General features: G+C 47.0%; 1 protein-coding gene across 7 annotated transcripts in view; it reads right to left on the bottom strand.

Moving 5' to 3' along the window:
* The window catches only part of LOC144688418 (PHD finger protein 20-like), a 47,440-nt gene that overhangs the window by 7,066 nt on the left and 18,179 nt on the right, over positions 1–22,195 (bottom strand). The window contains exons 7-17 of one of the 7 annotated variants that reach the window (XM_078554918.1): positions 19,364–19,438; positions 19,096–19,251; positions 16,553–16,738; positions 15,640–15,699; positions 13,329–13,610; positions 10,982–11,194; positions 9,632–9,724; positions 6,480–6,650; positions 3,947–4,131; positions 3,261–3,360; positions 1,886–2,081 (exon numbers count right to left, since the gene is read on the bottom strand). In XM_078554918.1, the coding sequence (XP_078411044.1) occupies positions 1,886–2,081; positions 3,261–3,360; positions 3,947–4,131; positions 6,480–6,650; positions 9,632–9,724; positions 10,982–11,194; positions 13,329–13,610; positions 15,640–15,699; positions 16,553–16,738; positions 19,096–19,251; positions 19,364–19,438 (1,717 nt within the window). The remainder of the gene's footprint in view (positions 1–1,885; positions 2,082–3,260; positions 3,361–3,946; positions 4,132–6,479; positions 6,651–9,631; positions 9,725–10,981; positions 11,195–13,328; positions 13,611–15,639; positions 15,700–16,552; positions 16,739–19,095; positions 19,252–19,363; positions 19,439–22,195) is intronic. The other 6 variants (XM_078554919.1, XM_078554920.1, XM_078554921.1 and 3 more) reach the window with 6 other exon arrangements.

Below are 22,195 nucleotides of genomic sequence, written 5' to 3'. Positions count from 1 at the left end.
GCCACCACTCAAACTAGACTCAGTGAAGGAGCAGCTAATATTGTAGCTACAAAACCTGAATCTTAAATAAGAACCAAGACATGGAACAAGATTGGTAGTTAGGAAGCTATTTCTTCAATGATAAATGTTGACATTATAACAGGCAGATTTCAAGGAAATAGAGGGCGGAATCTTGCACCCCCCCCCCCCCCCCCACCCCCCACCCCCATGCCGAGTTTGGTGGTGGCGGTGGGGGGGCGCATTTAATCGGTGGGGGGGGGGACACCCCACCTCCTTCCCACCTCCACCCTGACTCAGTCAGTAGCAGGGAGGCATGTAGAAGGCTTTCCCACCCATTGGGGCTCTGAAGTGGGCATTAATTACTCATCCTGTCGCTGTTGGTATTAACCGCCCAGTGGTGGGGTGGTGGGGGGCGGTGGGTGGTTCGCTTTGCAGGTATATTTGCTTCTGGGCTCCCAGGGGGCCCCTTGTTCAAAGGCCTCAATGAGAAGGTGGGCCCGCTGAGAGCCATGTCCCACCCCCCACCCTTGCTGCTGAACTCCCCCGTGACCACCCACCCTACAGCCCCCTTCCCGCCATCACCCACCTGCGCCTGGATCCCTCTGCAATCCGAGGCCTCCGGCGGGTGTAGTACCGGCAGCCGCCGCCACCTCCCCGGTGGCGCTGCTGAGTCTAGAAGTGCCTCTTGCCCCGACTGGCCTGCAGCTCTCAGGGGCAGGACTTCCACCCCCGAGGGGTCCTGACGCCAGGGGAAGGCTCACCACAAGATGCAGCAGGTCTTCTCGATAAGAGGCAAGTTGGGGGGAGGAGTAGAGGGCACGGGGCGGACTCTGGGTCTATACTCGATGGAGTTTAGAAGGATGAGGGGGGATCTGATTGAAACTTACAGAATACTGAAAAGCCCGGATAGAGTGGACGTGGGGAAGATGTTTCCATTAGTAGGAGAGACTAGGACCCGAGGGCACAGCCTCAGAGTAAAGGGAAGACCTTTTAGAACAGAGATGAGGAGAAACTTCTTTAGCCAGAGAGTGGTGAATCTATGGAATTCATTGCCACAGAAGGCTGTGGAGGCCAGGTCATTGAGTGTATTTAAGACCGAGATAGATAGGTTCTTGATTGGTAAGGGGATCAAAGGTTACAGGGAGAAGGCGGGAGAATGGGGTTGAGAAACTTATCAGCCATGATTGAATGGCGGAGCAGACTCGATGGGCCGAATGGCCTAATTTCTGCTCCTATGTCTTATGCCGTCTCTCCAGGCAGGGGCTGAGAACCCTGTCGCCTCCAGAAGATTCTGCCCAGTGTGCTTAATCATTGAATAATATTGAGCCCGTGAGATGTAAAACTGCCTTTTCAACTCAGAAGGAAACAATTCGCAATTAAACTTTCATTTTCTATGACTACAAATAGGTTACAAGGCCAGACTCTTGACAAGCCTTTGGTAAAAGAATAACTAGAAATCCTGTTATAGAAGAAGTACTGTCATAATAAAAATACTAATTTGACCACGAATGAATGGCAATATATATATTGTTACACACACCGCCCTTCCCCTTGACAATAAAACTGCTTCATACAAGAAGCTTTAAAATGGAGTCCCCTCATCACCAGGCTACCCTCCAGTCAGAACATCAATTACCAGTCCAAGCTTCTTGGAAGTTACTCTCGAGCATGAAGCTAGAACAATGCAGAGCCTTTTCCCCCATTCCCACTCAGTGACCGAGCACATCATCCAGCACCTCTCCCATCTTGACTGCTCAGCTGGCATCAGGAAAGCACCTTGGTCAAATACTTGGGCAATCGGTCCCTGGCTGATGTGACACGCTGGGGCCCACTGAGGTGATGGCCTTTTGGGCTGAATGTTAAAACTACCAACGCTCTTACTTACTGTAGGATGTATATCTTCAACTGCAGCCCATGCAGTACCTCAATCACCTTGTGCACATCTCCCAGTAGCTGATGCGTCGAAACTATCTTCCCACTGTTCTGGTGGGAATAATTCTCTTTCAGAAAGGTGAGGCCATGCATGTGGCCATTGCTTAGCCACTCCTTGTCGTACCAGTACCTGGAACTCAAACGTTGATCTGCAGCAAAAAAAAAACACAACAGGTTAATCAGCTGGCACTGGTCAAACAACGAGGGTTAAAGACTGAGAACTGACCATTTCCCACGCTCTTCGCAGCACCAGAGGGGTTGGGTGCACAGTTTCCGGTCAACCCCATTTGTGTTACTTTAAGAGTCAAACCTTCATCTGTATTGGCCATGGCTCAATAGGTCACAATCCTAGCTTGATTGGGAAGGTTGTGGGCTCAAGTCCCACTCCAAAGGCCTCAGCACAAAAATTCAAGGCTGACACTCCAGTGCAGTACTGAGGGAGTGCTGCACTGTTGGTGGTGCCTTCTTTCAGTTTAAGATGTAAAACCAAGGTCCCATGTGCCCTCTCAGGTGGATACGCAAGAACCCACTGCACCCTTGCAAGAGCAGAGGGTGAAATCCCCCTGTCCTGGCCAATACTTATCCCTCAACGAACATTACTGAAACAAAAAACTTCTGGTCGCTATCACACTGCTGCTGTGGGAGCTTGCTGTGCACAAACCAGCTGCCATGTTTCATACATTACAACAGTGCCCGCACTTCGAAAATGCTTTACTGGCCGTAAAGTGAAGTAGTGAAGAGTGCTACATTTACTGCCCGTCCTTAATTTCTCTTGAGAAGGCAGGGGGGGGTGAGCCACCTTCTTGCAGCACTGCAGTTCTTATTGTATGGGTGCATCCAACGTGCTACTTGAATTTTCTGTAGCGGTTCGATACAACTGAGTGACTCAACTGACCCTGTGAGGTGGCCGAGCAAGAGCCAACCACGTTGCTGCGGGTCTGGAGTCACACGGCGGCCAGGTCAGGTAAGGACGGCAGATTCCCTCTTCTGAAGGACATTAGTGAACCCGATGGGTTTTTATGGCAATCCCGTGGTTTCATGATCTTTACTAACGAGGCTAGCTTTTTATTCCAGGTTTATCGATTAATTGAATGTATTAATTGAATTGAATTTAAATTCCTCCAGTTGCCGTGATGGGGTTTTTTTTTAAACTCCTGTCCAGAGAGCGAGTCGGAGCCTCGGGATTACTGGTCCAGATTACCACAACCTTACCATTCCCCCCCCCGCCCCATTAAAGTCATTCACTGCATGCCATGCATTTGCGCCGCTTTGAGCGATGCGATATACAAATCACGCTGCTTTGGCGTTCTTATCTGGCCAGCACTCACCTGGTGGATCACGACAGATGTAGCAAGTATAGGTTTCTGGCACGCTATCCTCCAGTAAGCCCATGCAGACACCGTGCTGCCAGCACAAACAATCCTCACACTGCCGAAGAGGAGAGTAAAAATAAAGTGTTCTTCAGTGACAGGTCAGGGCAGATTCTGTTTACCACCACCCTACCCCACCCCACCCCCCCAAAGGGATATAGGATTACCATGGGAGCTTGATGGCATTGAGCATAATAAAAATAAAATGAACTCTTCTTAAGCCTGTCAAGCTTTCTACCTTCTGAGCACACCAAATAGTTGAATGCTTATATCATCAGACAGTAAAAGGAGACCACCATTTGGCCCATCAGGTTATGTGCCAGCTCTTTAAAAGAGTTATCCAATCAGTCCCTCTGCCCTGCTCTTTCCCCAAAGCCCTACAAATTTCTCTTTTTCCAATATTTGTCCATTTCCCTTTAGACCTTAGTACTCAATCTGTTTCCAATTCCCTTCCAGATTGGAACAACTCACTGAGTAAAAATAGAGTCTCCTCATTCCCACCACCACATCCCACCTTGGATTGTTTTTGTTTTGAAGTAACTTGCTCAAGTCAGTTGTCCTCTGGTCATCGACCATGAATTATTATGGTTAAATTTTTTATTGCAATCATTGTGTTTCCTTGTTTTCTAACGTTTTACCAATACCTGAATCATGAACTCATTTTCTTCCTCCACCTCACAGACGCAGCGCACAATCTCTGATTGACTGTCGTCCCCATCCCCTGTCTCATCGGGGTTGGTGGTCACATCCACGTCCTGATTGTACTCGTCTTCACTCCAGAGGAGACTGTCTGTCGAAGAGTCACTTGTTGGGTCATCATCTGAAATATCTGACACATTAGTACGGCTGTCAGATTAAACTATCACACTATCCACATTGATGGAAACAAATATCAGTAAAGCACTGGTCCATTCGCGCCTGTTCAAAATGTAGGAGGGCTGTGTGTGTGTGTGTGTGTGTGTGTGTCTGTCTGTCTGTCTGTGTGTGTGTGTGTGTGTGCGCGTGTGTGTGTCTGTCTGTGTGTGTGTGTGTGTGTGTGTGTGTGTGTGTGCGCGTGTGTGTGTGTGAGACAGAGTGTGCGCGGCTTGGTGTCAATGACTGCAAGTGTCTGAGCCTTTTGTGTATAAATGGAAACAGATCAGTGGTACACTGCACCTGACAAGAAAAACATCTCACATATATATATATCATATATATAGATAGAATTGGATGTACAGCTCACCAGTCTCTAAAGAAACATGTGTACTATTGCAGGACTTGTGCATCTTAGTTCATTTCATGCGCATGCCTGGCATAACTGGGTAAACACAATTCATTCATCTCCACAACTCCCTCTCTACTCTCGGCTCCTCTTGACTCTGGACTCTTACACACCGTTCCCCGTCCCCATCTACATCCCACCTTCAGCAACTTGTCTTTCCCCACCCAGCTCCCACTCTCTGGAATCCCCTCTCTATGCTCCTCCACCTACCTCTCCCTCTCCTCCTTCAGAACCTTCCGGAGAACTTTTACCAACCTTTTAGCCACCCTGTGCAAACCTCTCCTCAGTCCCAGTGGCCCATTCTTCCATCTACACTGTCCCTACGTATATGCAAGTTGTTGGTTGTTGAGCTGTGGGACCTCCAAAGTTTATTCAGTTTTGATAAAAATCAAGTTTCACTGAATAAGTCACATTGCTTTTGTCACTGGCACTCCCATTTTTTTTTAAAACCTTTTTCTGGCATTTTGTCATCCTTAAGTTAAAACTAGACTTTATTTATTGATCTAGACTTAACTTTGAACTGAAAAGGCTGTTTATGATTCTTAAAGATTCACATTTTCCCACAAACTTAGATTTCTGCTGATCCTGAACTTCAGTCATATTGCCTCAAGTGACACTAGTGCTGCTTTTTGTTTTAAACTGTGTTGTAATTCCTTCCCTTGCTTGTCCCCAAAATTCCAACTGAACATACAATCTGCCTGCACGCTGATTTTTCTAAGCTTTGGAAACCCAGTGTGTTGCTGGCAAATTTCTTTTCAAAAACCAAAAAAAAAAGGTTTTAATGACCACTGCACAGTAACTTTCCTACATTGCGGCTGTGGCTATAAAGCTCAGAGACATCCTGTGGTTGCAAAAGGCGCTATTTAGACGCAAGCCTTTTTGTTTTTTTTACATGCAACACAAAGGCTAAAAGGGAACAGCTGGCCCCAGGTTAGCACAGCATGGCCTCTGAATATTTCTGGATTGACTCGTGTGCTACGTTCCAGCCAGAGTTCAGGGAATTACTATGAGGACAGAGATTTCTGCTTATGCAGAAGCTGGTGTTTCTATCTGTCTGGTATCTCTGCAGAATGCAGCAGGGAGCTGTAATGTACGGCATCCAGATGATACCATCCAATTTTTAAGAAGTTTGCACAAAACAACTGCACTTACGCATGCAGGGGTGTGACTCCTCTTTGAATTACTCTGAAATTTCCTAGTAACTGGCTTCAGATTACTTCCCCATTAACTTGCAGACTGACTAAGTCACACTTCCTGCTATCCATTATGGTGCATGTTACACACATAAATCTTAAACCTTCAACTAGATTATAAAGGTTGCAATCACGCGTGCTTACGCATTGATTCCTGTCTATCTGAGAGAAATCCCATAATAATCACGCAGCTCAATGTACTCCTGACATTACATCGAACGACAGTCCAATTGGTCCATGCCAGAGTTAATTCCGCACGCAAACCTCCTCACAATCTATCTTCATCTAACCCTATTCTCCCGCATAACTTCCCATAAAAAACACCTATGCTATTCCCCTCAACTACATCCTGTGGCAGCAAGTTCCACATTCGAATCGTTCGCCGGGTAAAGAAGTTTCCCCTGAATTTCCTATTAATTTTATTAGTGGCTGTCTTACATTTATGGCCCCCAGTTTTAATTTCCCCTGCAAGTGGAAATATTTTCTCTACATCTACCCTTTCCATAATCGAAAAGACTTTCTATCAAGTCACTTCCAATCTTCTCTTTTAACAGTGACTGCACTTCATGGAAATAATTGGAATGTCCTGAGGCTGTGAAAGGCGCTATACAAACAAGTGCAAGTTCTTTCTATCCCAGTGTATTTTTAACACAATATCGGACAGCAGCATTACTCTATTCCGGAGAGAACATGGAAAAAGATAAATATAATCAGGTCACCAACCGTCAAATTTCAGTCCTTCCATGTAGTATCCAGTGTCAGAACTGCGTAAAGATGTGTATTTATGGGAGAAGGGAAATTTGTAAGAGGAGGAAGATCTGGTTGAAGGGAATGCGGATTTTTTAGGTGGGAAATCTCTGGAGACATCTATGTTCTCTTCACTGCCAGAAAACTCTGCGATCAAAGAATTCAAAAAGATGTCAGCACAATCTGCCCAACAACACTGCACAAATTGGACTGAAGCAAAAAAAAAGAGACAGGCATCAAGATAACTGAGGGGATGGGGTGGGGGAGCTCTCTGTCTGTCAAACAGGGCAACGACACTTTGCTTCCCAGCCTGAGGGAGGGGGGGCCGTGGTAGGTTGACAGGATGCGGGTTTAAACCCCGCCGGTGAGGAACGCTGCTTTGGGCGAGGCACCGAGCAGAGGCTGGGCACTGAGTAAACACGAAAGGAGGATGATAGGAGTGAGTGAATCCTCACATCCTCCTACCCCAGCAGGCCCCGGAGACACCACGGGTCGTCTGCTCTATCGGCTGTGTGGCAGGGAACAAAAAAGGTCGCAGGTCCCCGACCGGAGACACACATTTAGTTAAGGGAAAACTGGCGCCCTGTGGAGCCCCTGATCAAAGATCTTCCGCAGCATTTATTTCAAATTTTGTCATGTTAAAGCTGTCCCCCACTTTCCACCAACACCCAGATTCATCTTCCCCACCACACCCTCCACACCCCACTGGTCATCCAGTACCACACCCACTTTACATAAAATGACCTACACATTTAACTCTTCCCCACCCATCACAAACCTGTAACGAAGTGAGGCAGCGAACTATAAATAATTTAACTCGGGCACCCCTTTGGTCAGAACGACGTTTCAGAGCGACCTTAGATAACATCTCATCGACCGCTTTCTGCCTAGTGTTTCTCCTTAGCGAGGCGGGAGCAATCACTCCTCGTCACCCAGTGTCGGGATCCAAAGCTAGGGTGAAGCTGCACAAACAAAATGCTTTTATTGCAGACTTGAGGGGGCAGTTGTTACAGCCAGCAGAGAGGGGGCAGCTCATCCCCTCTGTCTCGGAGAACTCCCAGGGCTGAAAAGGGCGGCGCGTTACCTACCACGCCACCTAGGCATCTACATTTTGGAAACAATTCAATCGTCTCCAGGAGATGAATTGCAATATTCAACTGCAGGGAAACAGAAACTAGAATCGTTCTTTTTGTTTGTTCTTTTGTGGGATGTGCGCGTCACTGACAAGGCCAGCATTTGTTTGCCCGTCCCTCAATGCGCTGGGACTGAGCGGGTTTGCGAGGCCATTTCAGGGGGCAGTCGAGAGTCAACCACTTTGGTCTAGAGTCATGTGTGGGCCAGACCCAGGTAAGGATGACAGAGTTCCTCCACATCGGTGTGAACAATCGACGATAGTCGGTCACCATCCCTGGGACTAGCTTCCAATTCCACATTTGTTCATGGATTTAAATTCCACCAGTTGGAACCCATGCCTCCACAGAGCGTTGTCCCTGGATTACTAACACGGCGACATTACCATTACGCCATGTCTCCACCTTGAGTTTGTGAGACCAGATGAAGCTGGGAAAGGTGTCTTATGACATAAACCCGGGGGAAGGGGGGAGTGGAGAAGCAGAACATTAATTCATTCAGAAGAGGGATTATGATGTGACCATTGAGCACAGCGTTAGGCGGCAGCACACGCGCACACCCACACACAACACGTCAAAATCACACCACCACCACCTGATGTCAGAGTAATGGAACAACAAAAAAAAGAAATCTAAATATGTACCAAAGCCTAAGGGGACAATTAGAAGCAGAATCCAATTTTTAAAATCCCTCGCACCAAAAGGGGACGGTAAAAGATTATTCTACGTGTAGGAACTTACAACATTCAGGCCGTGTCAGGACTCACCTTCCATGCCAGAAAACAGTTCTAATCACACTGACCCCGCGCTCTTCCCACATCCTTTCTACCGCACCCCCCTCCCAGTACAATATGCCTCAATCACTGACTTGAGAATTCCACAGCCTCACAACCCTCTCGTGTGAAGGAGTTTCTCCAGACTTCTGCTTTAAACCTCTTGCGTTTAATCCTGTATCTGTGACCGCCCTCAGTTACTGGAAAGAGTCAGCTTCTACCTAGATAATCCCAGTCAGAACTTTAAATACTTCTAATGTATCGCCACATAATCTATACTGCTTGAATGAAAAAAATCAATTGTATCGTTTTGTATTTATATTGCCTTATTCAGTCAGGTAATCTATAATGTAACCATTGTACTGCCTCAGTACCTATAGTGTAGAGCCTTATACCGTACACTGAAGTCTTATTAAAGTTTGATATAGGTTTATTGTTACCTCTTGGATTTTATATTATATATCATTTGTTCTGAAATCGAGAAATCATTGGCCTTTTTTTAGAGCTTTATCAACGTGAGGCGCTGCCTGTAATGTCCCATGAACTTTACACCTCCACCAACCCCCTGCCAAGTCCCTCTGCTCTTTCACTGAGGCTGCTTCCATTAATGGTATACTTAATGCCGTTTTTTTTAAAAAAAAACAAAGTGCATCACCTCGCGCTTAGTAAAATTGGATTTCAGCTGCCGCTTTTTAGCCCGTTCACCCACCTCATTAGTTGTCTCTTTAACCGTCCCACCCTACGGTCAGTTTTAGCCACTCCTCTCCTGAGGCACTAACTGGTACACTTCCAAAGACACAGCCAGCCTGCCCTCCAGTATCCCATCCAGTGGCCATTCCCTCAAGCACGGGGTGGAGCCGGGTAGTTACCGGGCAACGCACGAGACACACGAAGAACGTTGTCGTAAACGGCAACAGATTCCAGATCAATTGCTCATTTTTAAACCGAGATCGATAGGTTTTTTGTTAACCAACGGTATTAAGGGATATGGGACATATAGAGTTAGGTCACATTTCAGCCATGATCTCACTGAATGGCAGCACAGGTCTGAGGGGCCGAACGGCCTCCTCCTGTTCCTAGTGGACTGAACCAAGAACCTTGTTGGTTCAGTTTTCAGAAACGGGCAGAACATCGAGGCACTGACTGCTGATTGGTTATTCCCTTGTCTATTGTGGTGCACATTTACAGACTTGAACATTTCCTACAGACTGCAGAAACATCTCACCGGATTTCAACTTCTTTTTCTTCTTCTTCTTTTTCTTCAGCTTAACCTTTAGGAAATCTCGAATCTTTTTCTCCTTGTTCCTCTCTCGCGTTCCTGGGAAATGGGGGCGGGAGGGGTGCAACTCAATCATTTCAGACCAAGAAGAAAAACTGACTTGGTAATTATGCAACTCATCGGTAGCCCGGTGTGCGCGTGGCACAGCGCTTCCCCGACACAGAACGGCAAATACACACACACAAGCTGCCAGCTGGACCCTGGAGCAGGGCTACACGCAGACAATCTGCAGAGCCTGGCACAGCACTGCATAGACACACAGTTAGCCTGCGGGACCTGGAGCAGTGCCGATCTCATCCAAAAACCTGAGGACGATGGCGGCGAGAGTCGGTTAATACAGCCGTCCACATCCACAGCCAGACAGTTAAGAAGGGCACAACAAAGAACCGCAGATAAAGGGAGATTTTTTTTTTCTTTATTCTTTCATGGGATGTGGGCATCGCTGACAAGGCCAGCATTTGTTGCCCATCCCTAATTGCCATTTGAGGACAGTTAAGAGTCAATCACGTTGCTTTGGGTCTGGAGTCACGTATAGGCCAGACCAGCTAAGGATGGCAGATTTTAACTATCATTGATTGTCGTTAAAAAAAAAACAAACCCATCTGGTTCACTAAATGCCCTTAGGGGAGGAAATCTGCTGTGCTCACCTGGTCTGTCCTACATGTGGCACTGGACCCACAGCAACGCGGTTGGCTCTTAACTGCCCTCCGAAATGGCCGAGCAAGCCACTCAGTTCAAGGGCAATTAGGGATGGGACAACAAATGCTGGCCTTGCCAGTGATGCCCACATCCCATGGAAGAATTTAAAAAGGGCATTAGTGAACCAGATGGGGTTTTTACGACAATTGATAGTTGCCATGGTCACAATCACTGATGCTAGTTTTATATTCGAGGTTTACCAATGGAATTTAATCTGTGGTGGGATTTGAACTCATGTTCCCAAAGCATAAGCCTGCACCTCTTATTAATCCAGCAACATACCATTAAAGCCACCATCTCCTCGCATGGGAGGAAACCTACATCTGTCCACTCAGTGGTACCCACGACCGGAACGCCATGCAGCCGGCTTCTTTTATGTAATAACGTGCCAGGGCAACATCAGAACAATTGGGGCTGAGCCACTACTTAACTCTGGTGAGGGCAACGGTCAGTTGCTAACAGATGGCACGGTCAGATCATCAAAGGATGTTATTTGAGATCTGTACCTGGTGCACACAAACTCTGCCCACTTAATATAAACAAAGACAGTCCTTGAACACTGGTGCGATTTTCAGGGTACATCCTGCACCTCCTTACCGCTTTCCGTGAAGCCCCTTTCCCGGTCTTGCAGCTTCCGGTGAGACCTCTCCGTCTGGCTGTCCTTGCTTTTATCACGGACGGACAGCCTAGACTGCGCGGCGATGTCGAGAGAGGATGGAGCCGATATCCGCCGCTTATCACTGAGCTTTGCAGCTTTGAGGTCAGCGCTGGAGTGCTGCGAGTCCCGATGAGACGCGTTCTGGGACCACTCTGGAAGGGAACCACAAACACCGCAGCTGAGACCGGGCAGCACTAGTGGGGAAAACAGGCGAGGAGGGTGAGGGGGAGTCACGTCAACTTTCCGGGTAACGGTATTTGCTCTGTTCAGCGCAAAGGTGTATTTATAAAGTCTGTAATAGACGTGGCAATTCTCACCTCTGAGTCAGGTCCCCATAATTTACACTGATGCAAAAGGTCACCGGGGGTCCAGCACCATCATCTAGACTTAACACTTCAGCACAGTTCTGAGGGAACACCACATTGTTGGAGGTGCTGTGTTTCGGATGAAAGAGTAAATTCAAAGCTAGCTGTTTAAGGAGTATGTAAAAATCTTTCTGCGCCGTAAAGCTCGATGACTCTATATCCCATGGCAGTATTAAAAGAGCAGTAGAGGATTGACTGGTGATCCACCCGAATCTGGATATAACCATCGCGCACACACTAAAACACATGCAGATTCTCCCACACTTTAATTCAACTAGACTAAAAAAGAATCAGAGGCTTGTAGCACAGAAGGTGGCCATTTGGCCCATCGTGCTCCTGCTGCTGTTTGAAAGAGCAGTTGTGCTTAGTCTCACGGCCCCCCCCATTTTTGGGATCTTCAGAGTTAGAAGCGTTCCAAATTCCGATAACTCCTCTCCCCTCTAGATCTTTTGCCTCTAGTTTTAAATCTATGGTCTCTGGTTATTGACCCATTCAGAATCACAATTGTTGTGTTGCAGAGGGAGGTCATTCAGCCCATGGTGCCTCCACTGGCTCTCCGAATGAGCAACTCACCTAGCGCCACTCCCTCGCCTTCTGCTCGTAACCCTGCGGAGGGAATTCTCCACCAAAACCCCTTCATTATCTCGCAAACCTCTTTAAATCTTCTCCATTCCAAGGAGACTAATCCTAACTTTGCCAACCTCTCCTCATAACTGAAGTCCCTCATCCGTGGTAACATTCTGGCTTTATAATGCTCCTATTAAGTGGCTTAGGGTGTTAAAGTCGCTGCTGTTGGTAAGCCTCCTCTGTACCCTTCTAAAACTGTGTCATCCTACCTGAAATAGAGGTGAAAGAAAACACCTCACTTACCGACGTCCTTAATTCATTTCCACAGATCGATCCCATCAGGACCACAAAAAACAGGTAGTGTTTCAATTATTCACTCTACAGCTCAAAATACTCTCTCCACGCACTACCCCAGTGTGCAAAGACAAAATCTAGAATCTAATAGCACCAGATGTTTAAGGGGGATGGGTAAAAAAGCCTCACAAGCCCACTGTTATGTTTCATTGAGATCCAAGTGAAAGAGAGAAACACCTACAGGCGACAAGAGAGGACCTCACACACTTAATACCACATCCATTCTTAAATACCAGTGACAACACTGAAGAATTTCCCAAGCAAAATGCTTCACAACTGCTAGTCTCAATGGAGGATTATCATCTCACATCAATGAGTGACCAGGCTGTAGTCTGAATCCATACGGATAGCAGTTAGAATTGTACAGCACAGGAGGCCATTCAGCCCATTGTGCTTGTGCCAGCTCTTTCAGAGAGCTATCCAATTAGTCCCACTACCCCGTTCTTTTCCCCATAGCCCTACAAATTCTACCCCCTTTGACTGAGGGGGAATATGTTCCTTTGGTTATTCATAACAGGCAGAGTACAGACAGTATTCAACCAGTCCCCGTTTGCAAACCTAGAACAAATTGTCTACTGTTGGAGATGTGATTTTGCGATTGGGCAGTACTTGCTGAACAATCCTGAGTGCGACAATAGCTACACGAACAACCAGTTTAAGATTGTCATTCGAAGTCGTAACATTGCTCATTTACACTTGCTGGAAGCTAGAATACACTGGGACCTGTTCTCTGCACATCAAATATGTTCAAGCCTTGCGTCTTTTTTGAATTACCTGAGAGTTCGGGGAGCCTATAGTTCCCCGTTGCTTTCTCCTTGGCAACAACTCGGCCAATCAGCGTCAACCTGCCAACCAATCAACACCCTATTCTCCTGTAGTATAAACTGTTGTGATCATTTGAAATTTGACATTCTTGCGATTGTTCTGACGAGTGCAAAGCTTTGACAATATTTCTCTCTTTTCGGCAATGTGCAATTTTCTTCTACAGTCAGATACTCACGTGAAGAACCTGAGGTGGTGCGGCGTCTCTTGGGACTGTCCAGGAGGAATTCCGCCTCTGAGGCACAGGAGCCTCGCGTCTGCATGCTTCTCTTGGGGGAGCTCTGCTCCGGCTCCGCTTTTTCCATGCCGTGGTAATACTTCATGTGGTAGTGCAGCATCTTGGCTTTGCGGAAGGCTTTTGAGCACTCGGGAATCTTGCACTTAAACTTGTTGTGGTCCAGCTCGATGATCAATGCCTTGGGTGGCAGGTGGCTCTCGGGATTCTGAGTGCTGTTCGTCACTGCAGGACAGAGGGGCGGGAGGGAAATATGAGGGGTAAGAGGGCCAGGGGAGAGAAAAAAACAAAACACATATCCGTGAGTTTCCACAAGTATCTAAACTCCCTCTTCTCCCAATCCCCAGTATAAAAATTAAAAACAGCAGCAATTCAGAGAAGAGTTAGGATAAGCTAGTGGATGGCTGTTATAAGCATGACAATACTCCCGCTTGGCTAGGTCAGCAGCAAGGCTCAGAACGCATATCTAGGAATAAGGTTATGGCTGTCATCTTGTCAGAGGGATCAGAAAATGCTGTTCCCTCTTCCCCACCCACACATTCTCAGAGACAGTCACTGTCACCTGATGATATGTATGTACAAGTGCCAGGGCCTCAAAAGGCTGGAGCAGCAACAGAAACAGGTGTCTAGGTCACTGGAGGTGAGCGAGAGAAGACGAGAGCTGGAGGAATGCCCCCTCACCCAACAGCAACTCAGGCGAAAAGAAACACACACACACACACACACACACACACACACACTGACACTGACACACACACACACTGACACTGACACACACACTGACACTGACACACACACTGACACACACACTGACACACACACTGACACACACACTGACACACACACACACACACACACTGACACACACACACACACACACTGACACACACACACACACACTGACACACACACACACACACTGACACACACACTGACACACAGACACACACACTGACACACAGACACACACACACTAGTTAAAGCTGCAGGACGGTCTGTCCTGAAATCGATTTCTACCCAGTCAGATCATTATCAGGCAACAAAACTAGTGAGCTAATTGAGAAGGGGTGCCGGGTGGGGGAGGCGGAAAAGAATGAAGCATTGGTTCCTGCTCCTGTTATTCATGTAGCTGTTGGGAAAACAGGCGTCTGGCAGTGACAGCCCATGTGGTCCAATAGACTGACACTCATACTAGGCTCACATGTCAAGCATGATCTCACAAGTGAATCAAAGTCCATGCATGGAGGGGTGTGTCAGCTTACCTCCTTACCCGTGTCCCCTAAGATGGGATGTGCAAACCCCATCAACGATGTGAATGCTTTCACTTCAGAATTCAAACTTTACGCCCTTCATAAGATTTTGAAATGATGTTTGTCATGATGCAGGCTGTCACCATCCGGATCCAAGGGAGAGACAGGGGCTTCACCAGTGAAGCACAGGAAACTCTGGGGAAAGGGGCACATATGGCATGGCATGTGGGCACCCGACAAACCCCCAGAGCTTGCACAGGCAACTCCCCACCCCCTACCCCATTACGTTGCTGCTTACTGCTTTTGGGGTGTTGAAAGAAAAGGAGACAGAGGGGCAGAACCACCCCCAACTCGCGGGCTACTCCTGAGCATCACCTACTGGTCAGCTCAAGAACAGCGTCGGTTGACCACTTCCATTCCCACCAGTCTGGGGCACGTTGAACAACGCCCAGGGAAAAAGTGGGGAAGGAGAGAAGGAAGTGTAAAGTTAGTCAACCTGTGAGGAGGTAAGGCATTGGCTTGGGTAACATCAATCAAAAAGCGAGATCTCCTAGCCAAGTGCAAAGCCATCCCACGCAACACGTAGTGGATTACTGTCACTGACGGTACGCAATTTGATATACCACAAACACCTTTTGCTAAGTCAACAGCATCATATTAGGTGAAGCCCTTTTGCTCAGCCAATGTCACAGGAATTTCCTACCTCGTCATCTCCCGGTGATCTGAGGTGACGTTTTGTGCTTTTGGAAAGCATGAAATCTAATCCGTGACTAAATTCTTCGTTTTACACAGCCATTTACAAGCATTGTAGCAGACAAAAAGCACACAAATACACACGTATATTCACAACCCCCACCTCCCACACACCCCACCCCACAACACACACACACACACACACACACACACACACACACACACACACGCATACAAACAAGCGGCAGGGCAGACGGACAGGGTGGCTGCAGTAGCGAGTCCTTGTTGGCCTCACTAGAAAGAAAACATACAGGGTTCCCTACTGTATCTGTTTGGGTTCTGGGATCGTGGCACACGCTTCACAACAGGAGCTGAGAAGAGGAAAACAAAACAGAATTACTTATGGGTCTTCTGCACTGCCAAGACGTCACCTTCCTAAAGTTGGGGCTGGGGTGGGGGGGGGTGTTTGTGTGAGAAAAGGAGGGTCTCCTTAACAATGCCCCTTCTAAAGAGAGGGCCTGCAGGAGTGAGCGATCCATCAGCAAGACCCTTTGTTTCCATTTCCAAAAAAAAAGAGCCTCACTGCAAATATTTAAACTAATCGCGGAGAAAGAGACGTTGTCACTGAGAGTTTTCCCACTTGTGGCGCCAGAGTTTGAATCCAGGCGAGTGGGAATTAAATCACCTACCGCTCGAGTCTCCGAAGATTCTGAATGAAACCAGGTTAGGGGCAAAACCTTAACCCTGGGGTGCGGGGAAGAGAACAAGGGGCACAGCACAACGCTGCCCACGGTTTTGGTGTTAAGTGATGGTCTCGTGCAGAGGTACCGTGAAACATGCCGCTGCGGGGGGGACAGAGAAAGGTTGACACTGATGGGCTCTCGGGATGGAGATTAACGGGGGTGTGATCAGGGCAGCCTGTAGAAAGCTTTAACCTGCATTCATCCCAGAATTATAACAAAAGCCTGAGGTGAAACAAGTAGAGAAGTAGCCCACTCCCTTGCACCTTGATGAGCACAAGGCTTTTTACTGAAACAAAACTCTGCTGAATTCAGCCTTCAAACTACCTTGGGATGCAAGGAACTTTTACTAACTCTGATTCTGCATGGTAAAACATGGACGTGCTGCATTGCAACGTCCCAGTGTTTACATCGCTCCAACCCAGCACTCGTTCTACCAGTACGGACACCACTTATAGAGCAGGCGCACCCATCTCCACCTTACCAGCTTCTTTGGGAGGATCCTTTGGCTCCGAGATCGGCGCGGGGGTCTCCAGCTTCACTGCTTCATCGGCTTGGTGTTTGGGGCTGGCAATGCCCTTGGGCACTGAAGTGCTGGACGTGGTGTCTGAGGAACACTTGGCTTTGGCAGGGGGCGGTGGCTGTGCCTGGGCGGGGGGTTCAGAGCTTGCTGTTGTGGGAAAGAAACAGGATCAACACTTCACAAGCAACACAGCACAGTTCGTAAAATACAGGGCATGAGGTTCATTGTTGGGCAACTTTCATTCACTGGCAAGCTTGGGGCTGCCATCTATTAAGCTTTTCATCAAATAGAAGCTAAAATTTTAGTTCATCTTTTACTCCTGCACTTCCTTTAATCTTGAGCTCATGACTGTTTCAGCAGAAGGTAGGGATTGAAGGTCTTTTTAAAGAATTGCAGAGAGACAGAGGCAAGAGTATGAGCAACAGGTTAGTTGTGAAGGAAGACTCAAACTTCAAAGGGCCAACGCATCCTAACATTATGAATCATGAATCATACAGCACCAGAGACCATTCAGTCCATCATGCTTGTGCTAGCTTGAAAACGCTATCCAAATGGTCCGACTCTCCTGTATTTTTCTCCAAAGCCCTGCAAATTTTCTCCCTTCAATTGAGGGGAGCGGGACTAATCGGAGAACACTTTCTAAAGGGCCAGCGCAGACAAGATGGGCCAAGTGACTTCAATTATTTTCCCCATACAGATGTAAAAGCTAGCCTTTGCATATTGAGATAGGTGCTACATGCGTGATGACGAGCGCAATATGATCCATCATCCACCACAGAACAACAAAGCAGAGAAGGTTAAGAGGAGATCTGATAGGGATGTTTAAAACCCCATGAGGATTTTCCATAGAGTAAATAAAGAGAAGCTGTTTCCAATAGCCAAAGGACCAACCGATAACCAGGAGACACAGATTTACATTGACTGGTAAAAGTATCAGGGGCGGCACGAGTAAATGTGCTTTTAAGCAACAAATGGTTAGGGTTCGGAATGAGAGGGTGGTGGATACAAATTCAATAGAAGCCTTCAAAAAGAAAGCTGGATAAATACTTGAACGAGTGAAAACAAATGCAGGAAAATGGAGAAAGAATGGGGGAGTGGGATTAGATTGCTCTTCGCAAAGAGGTGGTGCAGACTCAATGGGCCGAATGGCCTGGTTCTGTGCTATATTTATCTACGGTTCTATAATAACAACAACAAAGGGCGTTGTATGGACAAGGTGGGGTTTATACGGTGTCTACATCAATGAGGCAGTGTTAAACAAGTTATGCCACATTGTCAGACTGCTGGTATGATAAGGGGTGTGGCACAGTGAGGGATGGGCTAGAGTTTACTGTGGTTTACTGAAGAATACGTTTTATTAAGAGTAAACAATTTATTTACAGATTAGGTCCCTGGACATGGTTCCAGGTGGAACGTTGTAACTTTTAATGGGGGGAGCGCAGGAGGTAAACTCCACAAAGATTACCATCAACATTCCATCTTTGACCAGTTTTCAGACAAGCAATGTCTGGCTTTTCTCTCCAACACCAGTAATTGTCAAGCTACATGCTCTGCCCAAAGTCCATTATTCTGATTACATTTTATGCAGTTTACCACTTAGATTTACTATGTTTACTCAAAACAACCAGGTACAGATTGGGCACCGCACTTGGGCAATTCAGTAGAATGAGCAGCGTATCGCAACACACATGATATAGAACCATAGAAAAGTTACAGCACAGAAGGAGGCCATTCGGCCCATCTTGTCCATGCCAGCCCGAGGACACCCAGGTGCCCTTTCTGATCCTACCTTCCTGCACCCGGCCCATAGCCCTGCAGCTTACAGCACTTAAGGTGCAGGTCCAGGTACTTTTTGAAAGAGTTTAGAGTTTCTGCCTCTACCACCAACTTGGGCAGCGAATTCCAGACACCCACTACCCTCTGCATAAAAAAGTTCTTCCTCATGTCCCCCCTGCACCTTCTGCCACTTATCTTGAATCTATGTCCCCTGGTTCTAGAATTCTCCACCTAGGGAAACAATTTCATCTTGTCCACTCTATCTATTCCCCTCATAATTTTGTACACCTCAATCAAGTCACCTCTCAGCCTTCTTTGTTCTAAGGAAAATAACCCCAACCTCTCCAATCTCTCCTCGTAGCTACACTTTTCTAACCCTGGCAACATTCTTGTAAACCTCCTCTGCACTCTCTCCAGAACTATTACGTCCTTCCTGTAATCCTTCAAGAGGTTTGTTACAGTAAAAGCCCAACAACTTTTGATTAAACAGAAACACATTATGTACCCTGCCTTTCCAATTTTTCTTCCTTGAGGGGAGGGGAAATGGGATAAACATCAAGTTAGGATCTTCTGACACCACCACAATACAGATGGAGAACTCAGGGGAAAGGCAGGACAGGACAGGTCACCATTTGAGCTTTTTCCTCTCCCTTTAACCTTCTCGGCAAGAAAACGATGTCTTCACGGGAAGTGGGGGGGGGGGTGGGAAAAAAAAATGAGAACTTCACCTTCCTCAACCTTTTCCTGGTCCTTGGTTCTGCTCTGGGTTTCCGCTCCATTGGTCAGCGACCCACTGAGCGACGAGTTGCTGTCTCCGCAGGCCAGGCGTAAAGACCGTCTTCTGTGCTGGCTCTGTCCCTGATCGCCCGCAGGCTGCTTCTGGCCTGTACAAATCACACAAAAAAAGAAGGAAAGCAAAGCTTTACATCTGCTGCGCAAGTTAGCTTTCTCCTCTCCCTTCCTCCGCGGCAGAAGATTATCAAAGTATAATGTCACCTCCACGAATACAGTCAATGGCATCAGAAGGCTCGATCGCTACTGAGATGACTTGAGTTACTTCTGTCCCACAAGCTGACGGAGAGAAGGAAAATGAGAATGCTCAGCTGCAGAGTACATCAACCCATTGTCATTTTCACAACAACTGCTTGCATATAAATATAGCATATTTACCACAGCGGTTCACAGAGGCCATTAGCCAACAAAATTCAACACTGAGGCACGCAAGGAGACTTCAGGTGACCAAAAGCAGAGGCCGAACTCAGGAGGCAGGAGTGGAGCACCTCGAGGGGATTCCAGAGGTTAACAAACTTTGAAAAGGGGGATGGGATAAATAGTCGAAGGGGAATATTTTTCGGAGCTGTGCAGAAAGAGCACGGCAGTGGGATCAATGGGATAGCTCTTTCAGAGAGCGAGGACAGTCAGGATGGGCCAAATGGCCTCCTCTGTCCTGTAGGAGTCCAAGGAAAGAGATCATCTCAAGTGGAGCCTGGCTCCCAGCTAAGCTGCTCCAGTTATGTTGCAGATAGGAGACACTGGAACAGCATGAACCACAATTCCGATACGGATGTTCCAAAGCCATCTAATTCTGGTATTATATTAAGGGCACTGTATAAACACGTCGGTTGTTAAGACACTCCTCAGAACCTACCTCTTTGGCCAAGACTTTGTGCCTCAGTATCAAATTTTGTTTGACAACATTCCTGTAAAGTGCCTTGAGGCTTCTTCCATTCACCATCCCCAACGGCATTCCGCAGGGATCGTTCCCTCCAGGACACTCTGGTCCACTCCTCCATCACCCCCTACACCTCAAACCCCTCCCACGGCACCTTCCCATGCAACCGCAGAAGGTGCAACACCTGCCCCTTTACTTCCCCTCTCCTCACCATCCAAGGGCGCCCAAACACTCCTTTCAAGTGAAGCAGCATTTCACTTGCACTTCCCTCAATTTAGTCTACTGCATTCGTTGCTCCCAATGCGGTTTCCTCTACATTGGAAAGACCAAACCCAGACTGGGTGACCGCTTTGCAGAACACCTTCGGTCTGTCCGCAAGCATTACCCAGACCTCCCTGTCGCTTGCCATTTCAACACTCCACTCTGCTCTCATGCCCACATGTCCGTCCTTGGCCTGCTGCATTGTTCCAGTGAAGCTCAACACAAACAGGAGGAACAGCACCTCATCTTCCGACTAGGCACTTTACAGTCTTCCAGACTGAATATTGAGTTCAACAATTTTAGATCATGAACTCTCTCCTCCATCCCCACCCCCTTTCCGATTCCCCCCCCCACTTTTTTTCCAATAATTTATATAGATTTTTCTTTTCCCACCTATTTCCATTATTTTTAAATGTATTTCCATCCATTGTTTTATTTCTACCTTTTAGCCTATTTCGATTCCTTCACCCCACCCCCACTAGGGCTAACTGTACCTTGCTTGTCCTGCTTTCTAGCCTTAATTAGCACATTCCTTAGATAATATCACCACCTTCAGCACCTCTTTGTCCCTTTGTCTGTGACATCTTTTGGTTATCTCCACTTATCACTGGCCCTCTATCCAGCTCTACTTGTCCCACCCTCCCTCAAACCAGCTTATATTTCACCTCTCTTCTATTTTTACTTAGTTCTGTTGAAGGGTCATTCGGACTCGAAACGTTAACTGTGTTCCTCTCCGCAGATGCTGCCAGATCTGCTGAGTTTTTCCAGGTATTTTTGTTTTTGTTTTGGATTTCCAGCATCCGCAGTTTTTTTGCTTTTAATTCTGGTAAACCCTATTGTCAAAACCGGGAAATCCACACAATCCACACTCCAGGTAAACAGGACTGGGGACCAGCAGCTTGCAGATTCTGGCTTATTTCTTGGCATGCAGGACACAGCAGATGCTTCTGATGATCTCACCAGATTGGGGAGGCAGGGATAGGGTCAGAGCCCTGGCTGAAGAGTCTCTGCACTGGTTTAAAACAAAAATGACTTCGCTATTAAGCATTGACAAAAACATTTCCAAGGCTAATAATGCATCCCAGAAATGAAAATCTTACATCTGCACCCGCTTCCTACTGATGCAGAAACATGACAACTTTTACCATTATAAATTCCTACCTCCACATTTTATAATGGGAACTGCCTATGTAAACCTGTCACAGTGTAATTACATCTTCTCAACAGCAGTGGTGCTGTGGCACCCGCTTTGCATCTCCACCTTTTTTGACATATTCCACTGAGAAATTCCTAAGCCCCAGCCAACTGAATCTCAACTCTACAACCTCTGCCCCGGCTCTACCTGAAGACCTTTAATGTTGCAAGTGTAATGTTGCTGTAGTTGCATAATTATATAGCACCTTGAACATGTTTAAAAGCCTCAAGGCACTTTACAGGAATGTTGTCAAACAAAATTTGATACTGAGGCACAAAGTCTTGGTCAAAAAGAGGTAGGTTCTGAGGAGTGTCTTAACAACCGACATGTTTATACAGTGCCCTTAATGTAATAAAATGTCCCAAGGCACAAAAAAGAGAAAGGTAGAGATGTGGAGTGATTTAGGGAGGGAATCTTAGATAATTAGGGTCTAGACAGCTGAAGGCACGGGCGCCAATGGTGAAGTGGAATGCCAAGAAGCCAGAACTGGAGGAGCGCATTGAATGTATGAATCGATGAAGTACTTCAAAATGAAAAAAAAAGCCTTATTCTTCCTTCTCCTTTTCACCTATCATCCAGCTACAGTAAAAGCTACTGAAAACATAAAAGATGGCAATTTTAGTCAAGTACGTCTCAATTACACTTTCCTCCTTTGACACCTGTGGCATAGAATTCTGTTTCTCTCAGAATTATTCGACAG

The sequence above is a fragment of the Cetorhinus maximus genome, chromosome 13, assembly GCF_964194155.1.
Source record: "Cetorhinus maximus chromosome 13, sCetMax3.hap1.1, whole genome shotgun sequence".
Classification (NCBI taxonomy): domain Eukaryota; kingdom Metazoa; phylum Chordata; class Chondrichthyes; order Lamniformes; family Cetorhinidae; genus Cetorhinus; species Cetorhinus maximus.
This window is presented reverse-complemented; position numbering and strand designations above follow the sequence as displayed.